Genomic DNA, 23,015 nt, shown 5'->3' on the forward strand with positions numbered 1-23,015 from the left:
GGTGGGCATGGCAGGGGAAGGATACTGTAAAATATCCAGTCCCTCCCCACTCCAGGGGAAGGTTACTGCAAAATCCCCTTTTCCTCTGGATCAGCTGGGACTTGGGAAGCAGAGAATAGATGGGAGCGGGGCCAGTCAGAGGTGGTATTTACCAGTTCTCTGAACTACTCAAAATTTCCACTACCGGTTCTCCAGATCTGGTCAGAACCTGCTAAATACCACCTCTGAATCAAATATTGCAGGGTGGGAACCCTTCATTATAGCAATCCTAAAGGCTTCTGACAAAGCCAGATCTTAGCAGCTTCTCTAAATGATTCCAGGATTGGTGCTTTATCTAACCTGGGATGGAGTTTTCTCCAAAGAAGAGGAGAGGCAATGCAGAAGGCATTTTAGGGATCCTTGTGACCCCCTAAATATATTGCTCCTTCAGAAATGGAATTGCAAAAGTGTTCTCCCTCCTAAACTTAATGGGTAGGCAGAGACCTTTGGGTGAAGGTGGTCTTGAAGGTATCCAGTTTCTGAGCCATGGAGGGGTTTAAAGTTATAACTGGCATCTCGAATTGCACCTGAAAGCCAACTAACAGCCAGCCATTCTTGCAATAATGGGCACCCAAAACTGATTGAGTTGCTGTATTCTGAAGCAGCTGTAACTTGATGGTCTCCAGGAGCAGTTTCCTATACAGTGGATTGCAATAATCCAATTGAGAGATGACATGGCATGAGTGACAAGAGCAGGCTTGCTATAATTCAGTAATGGTTTCAATAGGTACACAAGATACATTATTTTGAATAGGAACTGTTAGTCCAAGAACCTCTTACGAACTTGTGCTGTCCAAGGAGGAAGGACCACATTCAGAACCAAAGATGGAAAATTGCTGGTCTCAGTTAACAACCTATTTCTGATTTTCAGGTTCAGAACTAATTTATGTAAAACATAAGAATTATTTAGTTCCCCACAGATTTCTCATATACAATAACAAAACATAAAAACATTTTTTTTAAAAAAAAAACTCTATATTTTCACATTTATCTTTGAAAAAAATCTAGTATGCTACATGGGTATTATAGGAAAATACCACTTCCTCACAATCCGTATCAGATAAACAAATGTCCTAATGTGACATCGAAACTTTGCATTTCTTAAGATACAGAAACATATTTGTAAATTCCAGCATAGAGCTTGAATAACATAGTATTTTAGCTCGAGTTTCAGTACAAAGAATGTGTTTGTTATCTGTCCTTCACGTCAGCAAATTCTCCGTTTCCATTTTAGAGAGTTCTTGGGATGCACAAAAATGTACTTTCTTTCTTGTTAGCAACCAAAGATTTAACTGCAAGGGTTCCTTGTGAGTTAAAAAAAACTATTGCAAGTTTCTGTGAAACAAAGAATTGCCTAAATGTAACAACTGTCAAGCCATAAAAACAATTCTAAGGTCTGATTTGTGTATGTGTATGTGTGTATTTGGCTTTGAACCGATGAATCATAGCATTACAATCACATGTTTACAAATTGCAGTTGAGCACATCTGTTACTACTTTGTAGCTTCCTACAACATTGTATTATCTAGATCAGTGATGGCAAACCTTTTTTGGCTTGCGTGCCGTAAGTGGGGGAGCGCAAGGGGGGCGTGCGCAGGTGTGCAGCACCCATAATGCAATGCATGTGTGCACTACAGGCGTGACCCCCATTTTTTTCATGCTCTTTTCGCCCTCCCCAGGCTCCAGAGGCTTTATAGGAGCTTGGGGAGGGCGAAAACAGCTTCCCCTGCCCCTCCGGAGGCTTCAGTGACCTTCAGGAGGCTTCCCTGTAGCCTCCGGAGCACTCAAAACGATGCTCCGAGCAAACCGGAAGTGACTTCCGGTTTGCTCAGAGCGTCATTTTGAGCGCTCCGGAGGCTTCCGGGAAGCCTCCTGAAGGTCGCTTAAGATCGCTGAAGCCTCTGGAGCGCTCAAAACGACGGTCTGAGCAAACTGGAAGTCACTTCCAGTTTAGTCGGAGTGTCGTTTTAAATGCTCTGGAGGCTTCAGGGAAGCTCATGAAGCCTCCGGGGGAGGGGTTAGGCTCTTTTCGCCCTCCCCAGGCTCCTGTAAAGCCTCTGGAGCCTTGGGAGGGTGAAAAATGGCTTGAAAAATGGCAAATTCATCTGGTGCCTCATGTGCCCTGACAAATGGCTCCGCATGCCGCCTGTGGCATGCGTGCCATAGGTTCGCCATCCCAGATCTAGATGCTGGGCCACAACCCCCCTAATTGGAGGGTATGAATTGAAGAATACCACTGAAATCCTTCTGGATTGCACAGACTTTGCTAACCTTACCTTTTCTCCCTTTTGTTCTGCACAACTGAGTATGCCTCATGGAGAATGGGTGTAGCTACTATTTATTTTCCAAGAAAAGAGGAATCTTCCGGCAGAAGCAATAGTGATATTCCCAATCTTGGCTTGTATTTCCTCTTAGAACTAGGACAAGAGCAAAATAATAGGAGATGATCTGTGTCTAGAGGCATGTCACACCCAAGCCCTTATTAAAGCCAAGGAATCAGGCCATGGTAATGGCATATGGGAAGAATCAGGGCAGCTTGCAATACAGAGAGATAGACTAAGTTTTTGCCAAGCTTTTTTTCCTATTTAGCTTGTCATACAGGAAAGTTGTTTGGTTTTCATAATCATTTAACTTTCTTGATAGGTATATATTATGTGACCAGTCCTTAAAATTCTGCTGGTAAACTTGTATGCAATGTCTGAACTAATATTTCCTTGGATATTTAGTTGTGGGGATGTGCTAGTAACATTTTGAACTGGAGCATGGGATCGGTCTTCTCTAATGAAACTAGATGGATGAAGAAGTAGTTTCCAAAATAAATAGTAAAGATTTTGTTTTGATTTGGTTTAGACAAGCTTGACTTCAATGTGAATTATGTTGTGCAGAGCTTTGTGGATGAAACCAATGAATGGGGCTTTACTATGGAAAGTCTTAGCAGGTATAATGTAGTTTGATCATGATCAGCTGGAAAACTCAAAGTTTCACTAAATTCTGTGGAGTTCAGCTCTCAAACACAAAGCTGAAGTTGTGGATGTATCCGGGGTGAGCTGCTGGGGGTTCACAGAGGTTTGGGAGAACCTCTAAGATTATGGGCAGTTCAGAGAACCGCCAAATCTCACTCCTGGCTGGCCACACCCACCCCTCCCATCCCGGGAGTCCACATGTGGCCCATTTTGGATGCAGGTAAGCCCAGGTCACGCATGGAGACTCAGGGCGGGCAAAAAATGGGCCTACTGGAAGTTTGGGAAGGCCTTTTCCGGCCTCTAGAGGGCCTGGGGAGGCTGTTTTCGTCCTCCTGGAGGCTCAAGGAAAGCCTCCGAAGACCGGGAAGGGCAAAAATGCCCCCCCCTGCCATGTGCAGGAGACGACTAGGCCATGCCCAACATGTCCATGCCTACCCAGCAACCGGGCAGAGAACCCCTTGCTAAAAATTTTGAAACCCTGGCATGTATCCACATAGTTTTTCTGGGAAGTGGCTTGCTTTTGTCTTTTTCCACAAAGTGGTTTTTTTTTTTTTCAATTTCCCAATCTACAAATTGACTCAGTCTTCCTTCCTTCCAAGGTCAGTAAAATAAGGACCCAGATTGTTGGAGCAATATGCTGACTCTGTAAAATGCTTAGAGAGGGCTGTAAAGCACTTTAAAGCAGTATATAAGTCTAAGTGCTATTGCTACTTCATCTTGATAAGTCTCCCTTACAAGTATTAAGTAGGTGCAACATGGCTTAACTTCTGAACTAAGACAGGGTCACTTTAGTGCTATTACATGCTGATATTTTCAAAAACAAAAGATAGTTGGGATTATTAATTAACGAACTGAATAGTTGGTTTTTTTATCATTAAATCTTTATTAAAGATAGCTCTGTAATTAGGTGATGAATTCTACAGAACTTAGTAAAACTTTTGAGTTTTCTAGCTTGCCATGATCAAGCTTGCTGTGATCAAGCTACGTGATGCCCGATAAGACTTTCCGTAGTAAAGCCCCATTCGTTGGTTTCATCCCTAGGACTGTGCACAAGGAGTTTTATTATGCTCAGTAACATAATTCACATTGGAATCAGCAAAATGTTTTATAATCCCTCAGGGGCATAAATAGAGGAAGAGGGTTTGGGAGGAGAAAATTTGAAAATAGTGTTTGGAATGCAGAACTGTGCAAAAAAGACTTTCATGGAAATAACTTCAACAAATAAAGCACTCACTTTTAACTAGTTCCACTCAATTGCTTCAAATTCTTCATTTTTTCTCTCTCTCTCACATGCTTTCAATTCAAAGACATGCTTCTGAAAATCAAACTAGGGAAGGGGTTACCAGTACAAAAATATAGCAAAAGCTTTCCATATAACAACAAACTAACCAGAATTTTGTTGCATTTCTGTATGGCAGGAGTCCCAACCCTCGGGCTGCGTCCCACTACTGGGCCTTGAGCTGTTCAGAACCGGGCCACAGAAGTGGTGGGCAATGGGGCATGCGCATTCCCACTTGCACTAGCAGCATGTGAGCATGTGTGAACATGCTCCATTTTTGGGTATGCATGACTGCTACTTGCACAAACTTGTTACTGACATAATTCTTTGAGAATTCAGTGCTCTACACTGAAGACTATCCCTGGAAGCTTACCTTTAATCTCTGGTTTTTTTAAAATTATTATTTTATTTTTTAAAGTTTTTTAATTTTTATTATTTTTACAAACATAGCAATGCGTCAAAAGTATGCCACCTGAGTATCTTACATTTTAGTACAAATAAAATAATATTCATATTTACTATAGTTGACATATATAGTTATATAGTTCTGGTAATAGTACACATATTTTGGTTGAATTATAATCTTTCATTATTTAGTTATTTGGTATTTCAACATATTATTTTTATGCCAATCATATTCTGAGTGTCATTCCTTTTACTACAAATAAAATATTAGTTGTTTTGTTTGTTTGTTTGTTTTATTGGATTTATATGCCGCCCTTCTTCCAAAGGACTCCGGGCGGCGTACAACATTAAAAAACACATATCGCGAAAGTTAAAAAGAAATTAGATACATATCCAAAAAACAAACCCAATTAATAGGACAATAACATTTAAAAATGAGATAAAATTAACAGGCCAGGCCGGCTTGCTTGAAAAGCCAACTTTTAGTAATCATATTTGTTACATTTAAAAGACATATATGGTTTTTAATAATAATACACATATTTATGTTGTTATAATCTACCATCATTTAATTATTCAATATTTCAACATGTTATTTTTATGCTAATCACCATATTCTGAGTGTCATTCCTTTTACTACAAATAAAATATTAGTAATCATATTTGTTACATTTAACAGGCTTATAAGGTTCTAATAATAATACACATATTTATGTTAAGTTATAATCTACCATTATTTAATTATTCAATATTTCAACATGTTATTTTTATGCCAATCACCATATTATTCAAACATGCTTAATACTGCTATTGTTCAATTCCGATTTCCCCTCTTGTTATTACTTCACCTTATTATATAAAAATGTGTATTCCATTAATCCCCCTTTTTCTAGTTTCCATCCCTATTCTAGCATTTAATTATGCCACTATTATATTTAAAAATATTCCCTTTCTATCCATCGTCCCTTGCCCACTTGTCCCTTAAATAAAACTTTAATTGTTCGCTTCTTAGCTTGCCTCCCATATTCCTCTCTTGGATCTTTATTTCCATCTGCTTCCCATGTTTAAAATGTCATTTTAAACATTTCCCCCTTCTCTGTCCTAGTCCATTGTCTAATTTTCAAAATATATACTCTTGCCCTATCTCTCGTCCAAAAAAGCCTTCCTGCAACTCTAGTTCCTCTTTTAATTCCATTAAAATACTCTTTGCTCAGCATGTATCATCAGTCATTATTATTTTTATTTTCATCTCCTTCTTGTCATCTCATTTTGTTTATTGGTTTGTTCTGTTTTTTCATCTACTCTTTCAATTGGCTCCTCCTTTTCCTGAATGTCTTGGTCGCTTGTCCTTTGGGTTATATTTTCCAGCTCTTCATCTACGCTCTGCATTTTATTCATAATCTCCTTGTAGCTTCTTGTCATAGTATCCTTAATACTCTTGAGTTATTGATGCCGTTTCTTCCCAAATTCCATTCATTTCTTGCTGGTGGAGCATCTCGTTTAGTTTCATTTTGTTCCTTTTTTGTCCAATAATCCAAAAACCTTAAATTCATACCTATATATTCAAGCCGCGACGTCAACCGGAAGTCTGTTGTTCTAACTGAACTCAAAAGGGTTTGACCAGGAAGCACTTAGCCTTATGAAATCTAGAGTAAGATAGTGGGAAAGATTTCCAGAGTTTGTAATGAACAATCAAAATGATTTTTTTAAAGGCTTTCAGGATGATTGGGACTACGCTTGAGTGCCAACATTTTGGATATTAAATACTTTCTGTTTCCCTTTCTCTCTGTCTCTGTCTCTCCCTCCATCCGTATGTGCATGCGCACACGCATGCATGCATGCATGTATGTTTTATCTCGCCTAAAACAAATATGGAAAGATTCATCAGCTCACTATGTTTCTCTCTTGTTAAGAAAAGTTGTTACTTTGCATCTACTGGGAATCTGAGCATGCTGATACAAAGGAACTACCTATTTCTTTTTTTTGCAGCACACTCACTCACCTGCATGCAATCCTATATACTTTCCAGCATAGAATTCCTGGATTTCTACAGCAGGATCAATTACTCAATGCAATGCTTCATTAAATCTCAATGTCCAACACTTACAAAGGCTTTACTAGGTAGGTTAGCAACATATATTTTAGAAAAAGAACTTTAAATGTTCAAATTGTGAAATATCAGTTGAGTTCTAAGCACGACAGGTTACTTAAATGACCTGTCATGCTTAAATGGAGCAAATATGCACAGGACCAATATTTGTATTCTTGATTGTTTTGCTTCTGGTTGATGACAGTGGCTATTACTGTTTGAAAGAAGTAAGAATCACCCAAGGTTAACTTAAATGATCAAAGCCTTGTGCATTTATTGTGAAAGCTTGTTTACTGCCAGTGGCGCCTGGAGAAAAATTTTATAGCATTGTAAATTGGTAGATTTTAATTAATGAGGTACATTAGAGGATTACATTGCAGCATATCAATATTTGGCAGGCGTAATTAGCATTTGATATATATGTGTGTGTGTGTGTTGTATTTGTGCTGATAAATAAATAAAGGGAGACTAGTATAGATCTATTTCAAGCTAGCCATATCCTTAAAACACAAATACATACATATATACATATACCTACACACACACACGTGTGTGTGTGTGTGTGTGTGTGTTGTATTTGTGCTGATAAATAAAGGGAGACTAGTATAGATCCATTTCAAGCTATTTAGCTCTCATCAGCTAGCCATACCCTTACTGGGATTCGAACCAGGGCTGTATTACATATTAGGCAGTTATATTAGCCACTAAGCCACACGCTCTCCTCTTTATCAGCGGAGCCAGGGAAATAGGTATATATTTGTGTTAAAACCCCTGGTGTGCCCAAATATGGGAGGGAGCTCACTACTCCCTCTTTCTGTCATTCGGCTCATCACAGAAGACCATCCAGGCAGAAAACCATATTTTTATTTTTAATGTTGCCTTTTTATATTTGTGTTGTATTTGTGCTGATAAATAAATAAAGGGAGACTAGTATAGATCCATTTCAAGCTATTTAGCTCTCATCAGCTAGCCATACCCTTACTGGGATTCGAACCAGGGTTGTATTACATATTAGGCAGTTATATTAGCCACTAAGCCACAGGCTCTCCTCCTTATCAGCTGAGCCAGGGAAATTGGTATGTATTTGTGTTACAACCCCCGGTATGCCCAAATATGGGAGGGAGCTCACTACTCCCCCTTTCGATCCTTCGGCTCTAGATAGAAAAGAGGTATCACTTGGGAATAATCCTTGGATGGTTATTATAAAAAACATAAAACTTTGCTGTGTATCAAAAGTTGCTGTTACAAAATAATTAAAGACAAAACTTGGGATAGTTCCCTTGCCCCAAAAGAAAGCATAACTAGTTCATATATTGGAAACGTTTTAGCTTTAATTCAGATATTCAAGACTATTTTGGGAAAATGCAATCTGAACAGGAGAATCTGGGAACAGTTCAGTTTTTTCATTAAGTATTTTGTTCCTGAAAGATTAACCTGGCAGAACATTTATTAAGAGTTGCTGATGCCCCTATATCAGTGATGGTTGATCTTTTAGGTGCTGAGTGCACATGCTCGAAAACCCAAAAGGCAATGCGAGCCCCCCCCCTACCACATATGCCCCCTCACCCATTTTTGGCTTCCAGGTTGGTGTGAGGCCCCCTGCGCCCCATTTTGGGCCTGAATGCTGCACAATGGGGTGCAGGGGCGCTGCGCGAGGCCCCAAAATGAATGCTCACTGCCCCCCTGTGCATGCACATGCACACCCCTCACATGCACCGCACCCTCGGGCATGTGCAGCAGAGACCCAAAGACCATCTGGCTGGCAGAAGGCGCACGCGCAGTGGAGCTAGGCTGGGGCAACCGCTGGTGTGCCCGCAGAGAGGGCTCAGGTGCCATAGGTTCGCCATCATGGCCCTATATGAATTAAGGTTTCTCTGGTTCTGAACTGAATCCGCTGGCTACATTCAAGTGATGGTCCCTTCCTGCATAAGGAGTTAAGTCAACTTTGAGTGAGTGGTTATGTGCCGCCAAGTCACTTTTGGCTCCCAGTGACCACGTAGAGTTTCTCCATGACAATGAATCCCTAACCTGATCTTTCAGGTCTTCCAATAGTGCACTCAGTTCCATTGTAACTGAGTCCATGACTTTCATCCTTTTCATCCACATCTCTTTCCTTCCACTTTTCCCAATATTAGAACTTTTCTCATAGAACCCGATCTTCACGTGACATGTCGAAGTAGGATGTCTGAGCCAGTCATTTGTGCCCCAAGTGAGAACTCAGGCTTGACTTGTTCGATAATCCATTCATTTGTTTTCTTAGCTGCCATGGTATTCTCAGACTTTTCCAACATCAAAATTCAAAAGCATCAATACTCTTCTGCCTTCTTTCTTCGAAGTCCAATTTTTGCTTCCATGGAATGTCATGGGGAATACCATGGCTTGCACTGTTGGGATCTTTGTAGGTACAGGCACATCATAGAATCTCAATAACTCCAAGAACTTCATGGCTGCTTTACCAAGTACTAATCTGAAATATATCCCTTGACTGCTTTTTCCTTCACTGTTGATAGTTGACCCCAAAGGGCAGAAGCTATCAACCATTTACATACCTTCCTTCCCAGAAGGTCTGCCTCTTTATTGTCTTTATATTAAATTTGGATCCCATTTCTTTTCACTGTGTTCCTAAATTTTTATTGCTAGAGCCTACAGATCCTTTAGGGTTTTGCTATCAGGATATTGTTATTATATTCTTTTGCCATCTTAGAGCTAATCTGTTTTACCTTGTTTTTTTCCATGTTGTGGTTTCCTGATGTTTATATAACTTTCTCATGGTGGTAAGTTACATAAAGATGATGAGTGTTTATGACAGATGGATAGGTGGCATGCTGAGTTGCCTATCTGCTACAAAGTTTGCAGGTATCCTGTGCTATCTCAATCAACTTTAGATCGTCCTGGTGGAGAGATAGTGCTTGTGGTCCATTCCCTTCCTGAGAACAGAAAAATAAAAATTTATTTTAGTTTGTATATGTTTTGTTTTGTCTAATCACTGACAAAAATCAATTTATTTACCTATTTATCAGTCTGTCTATCTAGATCGGGGCTGTTAAATTTGCGGCTCAGATGCCTCAAGTGGTGGCCATACCCCAGCCTGGTTTAGCGAAGAGGAAAAAAGTCCCAATATGTCATGTGACAACGCGGGTTTGACAGTCCTGATCTAGGAGTTAAGTAGCAGGTCATAGTATAGAACTGCTAAGACAGTGATGGCGAACCTATGGCACGCGTGCCACAAGTGGCACGCGGAGCCATTTGTCAGGGCATGCGAGGCGCTCGGAGGGTGGTTTTAAGTGCTCCGAAGGCATCAGGGAAGCCTCCGGACGGTCCCTGAAGCCTTCGGAACACTTAAAACCACCCTCCGAGCAAACCGGAAGTCCAGTTTGCTCGGAGGGTCGTTTTAAGTGTTCCGAAGCCTTCAGGGAAGCCTCCGGCCGGTCCCTGAACCCTCCGGGGGGCGGGGGAGGCTCTTTTCGCCCTCCCCAGGCTCCTATAAAGCCTCTGGAGCCTGGGGAGAGCGAAAAAAGCATGTAAAAATGGGGGGTCGCGTGTTATGCGCGCATGCCCACTGGGAGGGTCGTGCATTGCATTATGGGTGCGGCACGCCCGCACACGACCCCCCTGCGCTCCCCCCACTTGTGGCACGCAAGCCAAAAAAGGTTCGCCATCGCTGTGCTAAGATAACACTTTTAAGGAATGCTACAGAGAGATTTAAATTCACAAGACACTGGGGAATGTTTTGGGAGAAGTTGAACCTGCAGAACAGAGGTGGATTCCCCTTGAGCTGTGATGGAACCAGGATGCTGGTCCTAAAATGAAAAACATGAAAGGGCAACTTTAAAATTGATCAGTAGGAGATATCCAATGGGTACTGGCCAATAATTTTGTCAGTGATAGAGTTGGTATTCATGCCAAAATTTAATAATAATAATTTGAAACTACACGGCTATGGATGAAAGATGTAACCGTGATACCCATTGTCATCGAGGCACTTGGTACCATGTCCAAGAATTTTATAAGATACATCAACAAATTGCAGCTACCTGCAATAACACCAGCGGAACTGTAAAAAACTACGCTACTCGGAACATCATATATTTTAAGAAGATACTTGGTTGATACCTAGAATGCTGGTAGCAACCCGTATCAACCATTAGCCCCAGTCAATGGTATTTAAATGTTCACTTGACTGAGTTTCATGTTTAATGCATAAAAGAAATAATAATAATAGAAATAATAATAGTAATAATGGTAATAATAATAATGGGACGCTGGCAGCAAACCGTATCAACCATTAGCACCAGTCAATGGTATTTGTGACACATCTTTAAATGTTCACTTGACTGAGTTTCATGTTTAATGCATAAAAGAAATAATAATAATAGAAATAATAATAGTAATAATGGTAATAATAATAATGGGACGCTGGCAGCAAACCGTATCAACCATTAGCACCAGTCAATGGTATTTGTGACACATCTTTAAATGTTCACTTGACTGAGTTTCATGTTTAATGAATAAAAGAAATAATAATAATAATAGAAATAATAATAGTAATAATAATAATAGGATGCTGGCAGCAAACCGTATCAACCATTAGCACCAGTCAATGGTATTTGTGACACATCTTTAAATGTTCACTTGACTGAGTTTCATGTTTAATGAATAAAAGAAATAATAATAATAGAAATAATAATAGTAATAATGGTAATAATAATAATGGGACGCTGGCAGCAAACCGTATCAACCATTAGCACCAATCAATGGTATTTGTGACACATCTTTAAATGTTCACTTGACTGAGTTTCATGTTTAATGAATAAAAGAAATAATAATAATAATAATAGAAATAATAATAGTAATAATAATAATAATAATAGGATGCTGGCAGCAAACCGTATCAACCATTAGCACCAGTCAATGGTATTTGTGACACATCTTTAAATGTTCACTTGACTGAGTTTCATGTTTAATGAATAAAAGAAATAATAATAATAGCAATAATAATAGTAATAATAGTAATAATAATAATAGGATGCTGGCAGCAAACCGTATCAACCATTAGCACCAGTCACTGGTATTTGTAATACATTTTGTAAGGTTCAGTTGGCTGAGTTTCATGTTTAATGAATGAAGTATGTAATAATAATAATAATAATAATAATAATAATAATAATAATAATAATAATAATAATAATAATAATAATAATAATAATAATAATAATAATAATTTGTGCAAAAATTATAATATTAAAACAACAACAAACTGGTGGGAACATAAGCCTGAAAAAGTCACCGAAAATCAGATGGTCAAGATCCTGTGGGATTTTCGTATACAAACAGACAAAGTACTAGCGCATAACACACCAGACATCACACTGGTTGAGAAAAAGAAGGTTACAATCATAGACATCGCAATACCAGGTGATAGCAGAGTTGAGGAGAAGGAACATGAAAAAGTCACGAAATACCAGGACTTAAAAATTGAAATCCAACGATTATGGCACAAACCAGCAGTGGTAATTCCAGTGGTAATCGGCACACTGGGTGCTATTCCAAAAGCACTGGAATTACATTTAAAACAGTTAAAACTTGACAAAATCACCATCAGTCAAATGCAAAAAGCTGCACTGCTTGGATCTGCACGTATATTACGAAAATACGTTACGACGTCCTAGGCCCCTGGGTGGGGCCCGACTAGTAATCAATGCCAAATCCGGCGAATCAACTGGCCGCTGTGATACAATCGTATAATAATAATAATAATAATAATAATAATAATAATAATAATAATAATAATAATAATAATAATAATAATAATAATAATAATAATAATAAATAGCAGTAATAATGATTGTGAACAAGAACACAAAACCCAATGAAATAGTGTGTCAGGGTTCCAAATAACATCCAAAATTAAATCAGAGTCCAAGGCAAAGTATTGCTCTAAGTTCCAATTTATTAAGAGAGTCATGTTGTCACAGCTGTGACAACCCGCATCTGAGCTTCCTGGCTTTCCCCACCCAATTGAGAGTTCATGATCTTGCCCCCACACCCACAAGTCCATCACATGGTCCAATCTTCCACTGCCATGCTGGCCGTTCCACCCATCCAGTTCCGGTCAGGTGCAGAGGTACAAAGGCAAAGGATGACCTTGGAGTCTAGAAAGGAATTTTATTTTGGCAACTTCATATTCTACTCCTTACTATCCCCCTCCCAATTTCCCACTGATGAAACAGCACAGTTGAATAGAATATTAGTGTGGCAGGCCAAAGATCCCAAAAGGAACTGGCTGCAGGCCTGACATAGTGAAAGACAGTCATTCCTGAATGCAGATTTGTCCTGAATGCAGAACAGGAAATGATGAGGTGGGAGAGATATTGCTTAAGAAAGCATTGGAAGATGAGATCCCTGTGATAAAATATTGATCCTGAGAGAATGCAAGAAATTAGGAATGCGTGCAGAGGAGATGTTATTGTAACAATGGGAGGCTTCAGTTATCTGTGCATAGATTGTGGGCATTCAAGAATGGATGATGACAAAGAAACCAGACTGTTAAATAATTGTAAGTGATTGTGCCTGAGAATAGTCTTGGAACCAGTTAGAGGCGAAACAGCTCTATACTTATTGTAATTCTAAGTGGTGTCAAGGATCTGCTGTGAGATGCAGCTGCTGTAGAACCACTTGGAAACAGTGACACTAATAATAATAATAATAATAATAATAATAATAATAATAATAATATATTTATTTCTTAGCCGCACCCTCTCCCGAAGGACTCGGGGCGGCGTACAACGAAACATTCGAAATAAATATGTAAACAAAACAAACATATAACAAAGGTACACTAAAACATACATACATACATAAGGAGGAGATCGATTGATAAAAACAATTAAAATACTGTATTTAAAACCCCTAGAAATTAAATGTAATTAAAATACCCAGTTAAAAACCCGTCAGGAGCGATATGGTTAAATCAAAGTTGAGCCAGGCCAGCTGCTTGGAATAGGTGGGTCTTAAGCTTAATACGGAAGGAGCGGAGGTCAGAGGTATTCCTAATATCCGGAGGGAGGTCATTCCACAGGGCTGGGCCCGCCACAGAGAAGGCTCTACTCCTAGGCGCCGCCCCACGACATTGTCTAGCGGACGGCACCTGGAGGAGCCCCTCTCTGTGCGAGCGAATTGGTCGCAGGGATGTATGGGGCAGAATACGATCCCGCAAGTAACTAGGTTACTCTTGTTTGGTTGCTCTTACATATAGCAACCAAACAAATGAAAAACTACTAGTAAGGACCAACGCTGTCACTGATGACTCAGCAGGAGAAGCATTTCAGAAACGAGAGAACTCGTGAAAAAAAAGGCAAGAAAAGGGAAAAGTGAAGAGAGACTCGTATCACTTCATAGTGCCTGAAGGTTAATTAAAGCCATAATAACTCATTCTCTGCTAGACCGTATTCTGCATTAGAAGAACAGATCAACCAAATGGATGAAAAGGGCCAACATGGCTTCCTAGTAGTAGCATCTGGGAAGCTATAACAGTTAAGAAGTCATGCTTCTAGATAAGGAAAAATTGTAAGGAAAAAAGGAGCTCAAACTCTGATCAACTCCAAATGCAAGCCATGATAAGGACTGCAAAAATAACATTTGAAGGACATATGGTAAAAACTATTAAAGGAAACCATTTCTTTACATACATTTGAAACACAAAATGAGCAACAGAACAGCTGGGCTGTTGGCGGATAAAGAAGTGAAATGGATGTTTGAGAAGGTTGTGAAGATTGCAGGGAACCTCATTGAGTTCTTTGTCTCTATCTTTACTGCAGAGGATACAGAATAATAGGTTACCTGGTCTTTCTGTTCCCAGGGAAGAAGGAGAAACAAAGCAAATTGTGGTAACAAGGCAAGCTCTTTCACAACACCTATACCGAATGCACTGTAACCAGTCACCAGTTTCTGATGACATCTGCTTTTAAACTGAAATTGCTGATCTGTTTGTAAAAAATATGTAATATCTTACTCAAATTAATTGCAGTGCCATAAAATTAGAACAGGGGTCAGCAACCTGCATCTCTGGAGCCGCATGTGGCTCTTTCATCCCTCTGCTGCGGCTCCCTGTCGCCTGTCGGCTCCACAACTGATAGGGATTTCAATTAGGACAGAGGAAAAAGGGTGCCATTCTAGGAGTAGACTCTACGGTGGGAGAACCAGACTTCCGGTCAGCTCCAGAATTGAACAGGGGACTTCCGGTTAGGACCTTTGTGGCTCTTTGAATGTTTATGGCTGCCGATCCCTGAACTAGGAGCTAGAAAGGGATCCAGAGGAATTCTGGGAAATTCCCTTTCTATGTGTTTGAGATAGATTGATAGAAAGGCGTATTGTAGCATTGCAGCTTCGTTGCTAGTTAAGTAGCCGGGTTATATATGGATGTTTAATGTTTAATAATAGCGATGTGCAAAATAAAGCTAAGTTCTAATAAAGTTGCATTTTTCATGAAATGAATGAACGGTCATAACGGTTTGAAAATAGAACTAAAATAATTGCTGGTTTCAGATTGAAATGTGAAAATAAATTGAAACGTTTGAGATGAATTTTAAAATATATTTTGATTTTGTTTCAGTTCAGCCTATGATACCAAAACAAGGCAGAAGGTGGCAGTCAAAAAGCTTTCAAGACCTTTCCAGTCCCTTATTCATGCTAGAAGGACTTACCGCGAGCTTAGATTACTCAAGCACATGAAACATGAAAATGTAAGTGGAAAGATGCTGTTATGTAAACCTCCAATAGAAAATGGCAGCTTGTCTTTTGTTCGGTTTTACTGTAATCAGAAAATTCCACATTCATATAGAAGAATAATTTAGCAGAAACACTTGAACACTTGTTACACTGGTGTGCATCCTCAGTTAACCTCACATTCAAGTGAAGATCTAACAAAAGCAGGCTTTAGCAGGTCTGAACAGTTTGATTCAGGTAACCTTTTAGTGTTCATTTTAAGAGGACTGGAATATTGGTAAATGAAGAGTACTGAAGAATAAGGATGTACTGTATTTTGTTTTTGATCTATCCCCACCCCACCCCCCTTGCCTCCCGAACTGTGGCTTTAATTATTTCGGACAATTTACTGCCATAGCATTAAAGATATTTTTAAAGTTATTCCTGCAAAATAAATGTAGCAAAAATGCATTTATTTTAGTGTTTTGGGGAAGGCTGAATTTTGAGATAGAAATGCAGGGGGCGAAATGCATTTACCAACAATGTAGAACTTTTTTTTACATGATTAGCATCAACTGCTAACATTTTAATTGTAACACACACACACACACACACACACACACACACACACAAATCAGTTCATTTATAATGTGAGATCAAATACCCTAATTAATATACAGGGATTCACTTGAAAAGTTTTATTTCGTTAAGTTTTTTTTTTTCTTGCTTAAGAAAGAGCTGAGCTTGCTTTGCAATAATTATAGAGTACAGAACTAGTTCAGTTATAATAGCCCTAATAATTTCAAAAAGGGTGGGTCTCATATATTCCCTTCTTTCTTTTGTTCCTTTCAGACCTATTTTTTCAGAAGGCCAGATTAAATTTGCCTGTTCCATCCAATCTTGAAAAGCCAGGATTGTGCATACATATCATAGTTTTACTGCAAATTAGAGTGACAAACCAGAATAAATCTTAATTTGGGCATAGATTGTGAAGTAGAACAAAGTGCCATTTTCCTCCTAGGTTGAATCTTTCCCAAATCAACCAGGAGTAGCCACAATGCTGGTTGTGTAGAAACCAGTGGCAATATCAGTATCTTCATCCTGCTCTATAAATCGATATTTTCATGTTTTACTCTATTGTTAAATGCTTTTTTTTAAAAAAAAAAGGTAAAGGAAAGATGGTGACCTATTTAAAGCATGATAGGAGGTGGGTAGACATAGGCATTATCTCTTAAAACCTGTTTCTGAGTTGGGAGCAATCTGAATTTAAGCTACAAGAAGAAGAAAATCAGTCCTAATTAACCTGTAAGTAGAATTGCACTCTTAGCAATTAGAATTCAGCAGTTATATACAATTGATATTGTTGACTAAAGTATGCCAAACTACTGTTTCTAGTCTCCATTGTCTTTGTCTAGCAACCTGCAAATACAGAGTGTAAAATCCTGTAGTATCTTATGCATTTCATTAGGTAAAATAGAAATTCTTTTTTTTTTTTGTTTCAGGTTATAGGATTACTAGATGTTTTTACACCTGCAGCATCAATAGAAAATTTTAACGAAGTGTAAGTAAAGTTTAAAATAAAATTGATAGTTGGCAAGTTATTGGGATGTGTAGCATTGGCATTAGATAGCCAAAATCAAATGTTTATAAGTAGAATTAATTTCAGTGATATAATGAAATATGTAATTAACTTTTTCTGTTGCATCTGTCGAATCTCAAAATATTTAATTATGATGAAGTACACCTATTGGTGTACAGTTTTCTGATATGAAGAAAGTTAAAAGGAGTTTTGGCTTGCTACTGAAAGTAGGATGTTGTAAGATGAATGATCTTTTTGTTTAATCTTCTTTTGTAAAGGGCAGTAATTTTAAACATTTTTAAAGGAATGTTAAATGGATTAAGATGCTTAAGAAAACAACTCACTTAGAGCATCTTAATAACTAACCACTTTATTATCACATAATCTTTTGTTAAGTTGATTAGCTTTTGGCATGCTATAGGACTTGGTATTTCTTGTTTTTGCCCCAGAAAACTAACCTGGTTATCCCTCTGAGAAATTTTACATGCTATAGTAAACTAAAAGGAAATTAGGTTCCTATAGGCATGTTGGTGTAGTATTGTTTGCATTCCTCTACCCCCGTAAAGCATTTTGAAGCTGGCTCTGCAATTGACTTTATTCCTGTAGGTCTTGCAATGATACTTTTTACCTTTAGAGTTAAATAATAATAACAGAAACAAAAAAAACCTTGGTTAAGACTTGAACTGTTAAGGTTTTACCAGTCCCAGGCTGTGAAACAATAACAACAATAACGACTATCCAAACTGCCAACTATGCAACGACAAAGTCGAAACTGTTTCACATTTAATATGTAAATGCAGCAAAATTGCACAAACTGATTTCAAAGCTAGACACGACCGAGTTGCTAAATTAATCCACTGGTCATTATGTAAAAAATACGACTTACCTGCATCCAAAAAGTCATGGGAGCACAAAGTGGAAAAAGTTTCTGAAAATGGGACGGTGAAGATCTTGTGGGGCTTTCAAATATAAAAGGAACGTCATTTGGAACACAATACGCCAGATATCACGGTTGTGGAGGTCCGAAGCGTACAGTTTATTGATATCACTGTACCAGGAGATGCCAGAGTCAAAAGAAAAAGAACTAGAAAAAATCAAGAAATATCGTGACCCAGCCATCGAAACTACAGGGCTATGGATGAAACATGTAACGGTGATATCCATTTTCATCGGGGCACTTGGTACCATGTCCAAGAATTTTACAAAACACATCAAGAAATTGCAGCTTCCTGCAATAACACCAGCGGAACTGCAAAAAATTGTGCTACTCGGAACATCGTACACTTTAAGAATGTATTTGGTTGATACCTAAGACACTGGCAGCAACCCGTATCAAACATTAGCACCAGTCAATGGTATTTGTAATGCATTTTTTAATGTTCAATTGATTGAGTTTCATGTTTAATGAATAAAATTAATAACAACAACAACAACAACAACAACAACAATAATCCCTCTTCTTGTTGCTACCAAGAAATGTCCTTGTACCATGAGTACTTTCAGTAAAAAGTATGCTTTTGGCCATTTGAAAATGTGTAAGCCATTAGTATGTGTTAGATATTAGCAACTGTTATAATGGTTTCCACCAAGGTCCTCTGTTCCGGCGGGAACAGAGATTCAATCTCATTGGTCGAAGGGTCTGACACTTCCCTATAAAAGGGCTGCTGTCAGACTCAACCTTCGCTGGATTGTACATACTTGTTCTGTTACAATAAAGAGCTGTTGTTGCCTAAGCCTGAGTGTGCCTTTCCATTACCCGATCTAACACTGGCGACGAGGGTGGGATTGGAAGGCAACTAGGCGAACCAAAAAGAGTGTAGCAATCCAGCAAGTAATCCAGCCCTGAGCTCAGCGCGGCTTCGAACAGCCATTTTTGAGCGGCAAACTCTAAACACCCTCAGAACACAAAATGGCCATGCACACCCCACTGACTCCGTACGACCCAGTTACTGAGCACTGGGAATCATATATGCTAAGGTTCGACTGCTTCCTCGAAGCCAACGACCTCATGGGCCTTTCTGAAGGCCACAAGAAGAACATGTTCCTGGATTACTGTGGATGGGAAGTGTTCGAAACAGCCAAAGACCTATCAGAGCCAACGCCGCTCCAATCGGTCACTTGGTCAGTGCTCCAACAGACGCTGAGGCCACACTCTGCTCCCAAGATGTCTAAGCACGTCCGCCAGCACGAATTTAATATACGCAATCAGAAGGGAGGCAAATCGATCAACGATTACATTGCGGCGCTAAGAAAGGCTGCAGCGTACTGCGAGTTCTGAGACTTAGACGAACTTATACTTGGCCGCATCATATGCGGTGTGTGGGACATTAATTTACAGAGGAGATTACTTGTCAAATTTAATCTCATTCTACAAATTGCCTTGGATGAAGCCAGGGCATCCGAATATGCCGTTAAGTCTACAGAAACCCTGCAGCGCCAAAGCACTCCACAAGACACGCGGAAAAGTGCACGCGTATATCGTGAGGCTACATAGGCCGAGGGCTCAGACAGTGAAGATGACAGCTGCTGCATGCCGGCATGTTTCCCGCCTTGCTCAAGCTGCGGAGGAGACCATGCCAGATTGTTTTGCCGTTTCCGCAACGCCATCTTCTAGCGCTGTGAGCAAAAGGGGCACATTGCCAAGGTTTGCAGAAGCAAGCACCGCATGATGACCTGGAAGCCAGAAGCCGACCTAACTGCGAGCAGAGGCCCAACCAAGGGGCATGGCAGCCATCACCATGGTGCTCAGAGGGCGACACCAGAGTCACCTACCACACCTCAATCGGCCAAGTCCGCACAAGGTGGTCAAAAAAGCTGAAGGTCACAGTCCTCATCGAGGGCTCTCCATGCAAGATGGTGATCAAAACGGGGTCATCATTGACCATCATGCCGTGGTCTACACTCAAGCAGGCTATCCCCAGCCTGAAGAAGCAGCATCTTTGCGCCCCTGACATCCGCCTTTGCGATTACTGGGGGAACCGAGTCCAAATCGTGGGCCAGGGCACCTTCCGGGTGAACTTCAAAAACTTCAGCGGCCAGCTCCCAGTGACGGTGGTCAGCGGTGACCTGCAGAGCCTCCTGGGGCTTGACTGATTCGAAGCCCTGGGCCTAGAAGTGACAGGTATCAATGCCTTGAAAGACGAGAGTGCCAAAGAACTACTTGCAGACCCTACCCCTGAGACGCCAATCCTTCTTATTGACTGCTTAGAGACTGGTCCCCATCTCATCTAGTGACGTTGCCCGCCATTCTGCAAGAGATTCCACGATCAAACAGGTTTTGAACTGGGTGTGGAGGGGGTGGCCCAAGGGGCCTATTGGGTCTGATTTCAAAATGTATTATTGTAAAAGAGATGAATTGTCTGTTATTAATGGTTGTTTGCTGTGGCGGGGGACGGGTCATTGTTCCACCCAAACTGCGAGTTACAGTATTAGAGGCTTTACATGTAGGGCATCCTGGAATTGTCAGGAGGTAGTCTTTGGCTAGGAGTTACGTGTGGTGGCCTAACATGGACAGGGAGATCGAAGAATGGGTGGCTACCTGCACGCCGTGCCAGAAGTCCAGACCAGCTCCCCCAGAGGCGCCCACTAAGGAGTGGGAGCGACTCAAGCACCATGGTCTAGGGTGCACATAAATTTTGCTGGCCCAGTTCATGGCCAGACATTCTTAGTAGTTGTGGACACCTACTCAAAATGGCTAGAGGTAGTCCTCATGACCTCCACTATGGCAGAAGCAGTCATCAAGGTACTACGGAAACTTTTCTCCACACACGGCCTGCCCGATGTCCTGGTCTCAGCCAACAGGCCCCAATTCACGGCTATGCAATTCGAGACCTACTTAGCAGCATAGGGAATCAGACATGCCCTGGTCACGCAATTCCATCCAGCATCCAATGGTCAGGCGGAGGGAACGGTGAGATCTGCAAAAGAGGCCCATCCAGGATGGGCCTGGGAGATTGGCAAACACGGGTTGACCATTATCTTCTAATTCAACAAATCACGCCAAGCGCTACTACAGGGAGAAGCCCCTCTGAGCTTCTCATGGGTCGCCGGCTAAGGTCCCACTTAGACCAGCTACACCCAAACCATTCTGCCGCATCGCCCCCAGACTCCACAAGCAAATTTCAGAAGTTTAGCATAGGGGATTCAGTTTACGCCCACAACTATGCCTGGGGAACTCTGTGGATTTCTGCCACAGTGATAGGCATCACCGGGCCTCACTCTTATCTCTTAGAGCTTGAGGACGGTCGGTATTGGAGAAGGCACATTGACCAACTCCGTGGCTGCCTCTCTAACTCCACTCTTAGGCAGCCAGAAGTAACTCCTGCATGAGTTAGCCAAAGCCCTACCCAAAAGGAGCACGAAGTCCACCTTCCACAGCCAACTCAAACCCAAAGACACCGGGATACTCATCTACTTGTGTTGCAGGCCCACAGTAAGCTCCGAGCGAACCGGCTCTAGAAGCTCCAGCCGCGGTCTGTGAAAGGTTCCAAGAGCTTCCACCAGGCGAAGGTGCAGAGCCAACAGGTCTGTCCGACCTGTCCAAAGAACACCCTCCGACTGAACTGCGCAGGTCTGGCAGAGCTACCAAAAAGCCCGCCTACCTGCGTGACTACGTCACAAGTCGGTTGATTCCATCTAAGAGAGGACGGGTGTTAGATATTAGCAACTGTTATAATGGTTTCCACCAAGGTCCTCTGTTCCGGGAACAGAGATTCAATCTCATTGGTCGAAGGGTCTGGCAGCTCCCTATAAAAGGGCTGCTGTCAGACTGAACTTTCGCTGGATTGTACATACTTGTTCTGTTACGATAAAGAGCTGTTGTTGCCTAAGCCTGAGTGTGCCTTTCCATTACCCGATCTAAAAGTATGAAATAAAAGCTCTCTGATCAGCAAGTTGTCACTCTGAAGCAAGTAAGATTGTGATACCATGGTTTTACTGCTAGATTTTCCCAGAATGGTAGCCATGGGTGTATATTGAATTGAAGAGCCACTGCATTAGGTGGAAGTGGAGAAAGAGTAACAGCTTGTTTGACCCAGAAGCTAGGGTGGTCTGAGGCAAGACTTTGATGCATGTTCGTTACATAATCAGGAAACAAGCAACCAAGGCAATTTATTTTATAGTACAGGAATTGTGAAATTGACTAAAAGGTGGGACTTGCCTGCAGGAGCAATAACCTCCAATAACTACCAATAACCTCCAATGTTGAATTGGGGAAGGCAAGAATTCCTATGAATGAGAAAATGTTCGTATCATAAACCTGTAGACTTACAGCAGTACAGACTGCAAATTGTAAATTATATAGTTTAAGGGGTGCTGTAGCTGAGCTGGTACAACATACAGATGGCAGCTTGAGGACAATTGGTCCTAACACACTTGTTTGATGATGAAGTTGGATCCAAGCAGTTGCCATTTGTGGAAGACTCTTAAGTATGAATTGAGAAGCTCCATGGAAACATCAATAGTCTGTTCATTTGAGTCTCTGAGCAGAATCTCCATTTGTGGGCATACTTAACGCAAACAGTAAATTATTTCCAGTAATATATATTATAATGATTTTCTTTCCTCAGCCAAGGCTGGGATATGTCTTGAAAGGAACATTGGGAATTCATAGCCTGGTACTTTATACAACTAGAGTATTGATTAGTAGTCCCTTATCTGGACTAATAAATAAATAATAACTTGACCCTGAGTGCTCTTTAGAAGGCCAGATCCTGAAGATGAAACTCAAATACTTTGGCCACATAATGAGAAGGAGGGACTCACTGGAGAAGAGCCTAATGCTGGGAAAGATTGAGGGCAAAAGAAGAATGGGATGACAGAGAATGAGGTGGCTGGATGGAGTCACTGAAGCAGTAGGCGTGAGCTTAAATGGATTCCAGAGGATGGCAGAGGACAGGAAGGCCTGGAGGAACGTAGTCCATGGGATCATGATGGGTCACACCTGACTTCACGACTAAC

The 23,015-nt window shown here is 40.7% G+C and overlaps 1 protein-coding gene across 1 annotated transcript in view; it reads left to right on the top strand.

The window, feature by feature from the left end:
* Positions 1-23,015, top strand: part of MAPK11 (mitogen-activated protein kinase 11) — a 53,028-nt gene that overhangs the window by 11,021 nt on the left and 18,992 nt on the right. Inside the window, exons 2-3 of the mRNA XM_081957221.1 lie at positions 15,387-15,516; positions 16,981-17,039. Coding sequence (XP_081813347.1) covers positions 15,387-15,516; positions 16,981-17,039 — 189 coding nt within the window. The remainder of the gene's footprint in view (positions 1-15,386; positions 15,517-16,980; positions 17,040-23,015) is intronic.

Source organism: Natrix helvetica (genome assembly GCF_964273705.1).
Source record: "Natrix helvetica genome assembly, chromosome: 6".
NCBI lineage: Eukaryota > Metazoa > Chordata > Lepidosauria > Squamata > Natricidae > Natrix > Natrix helvetica.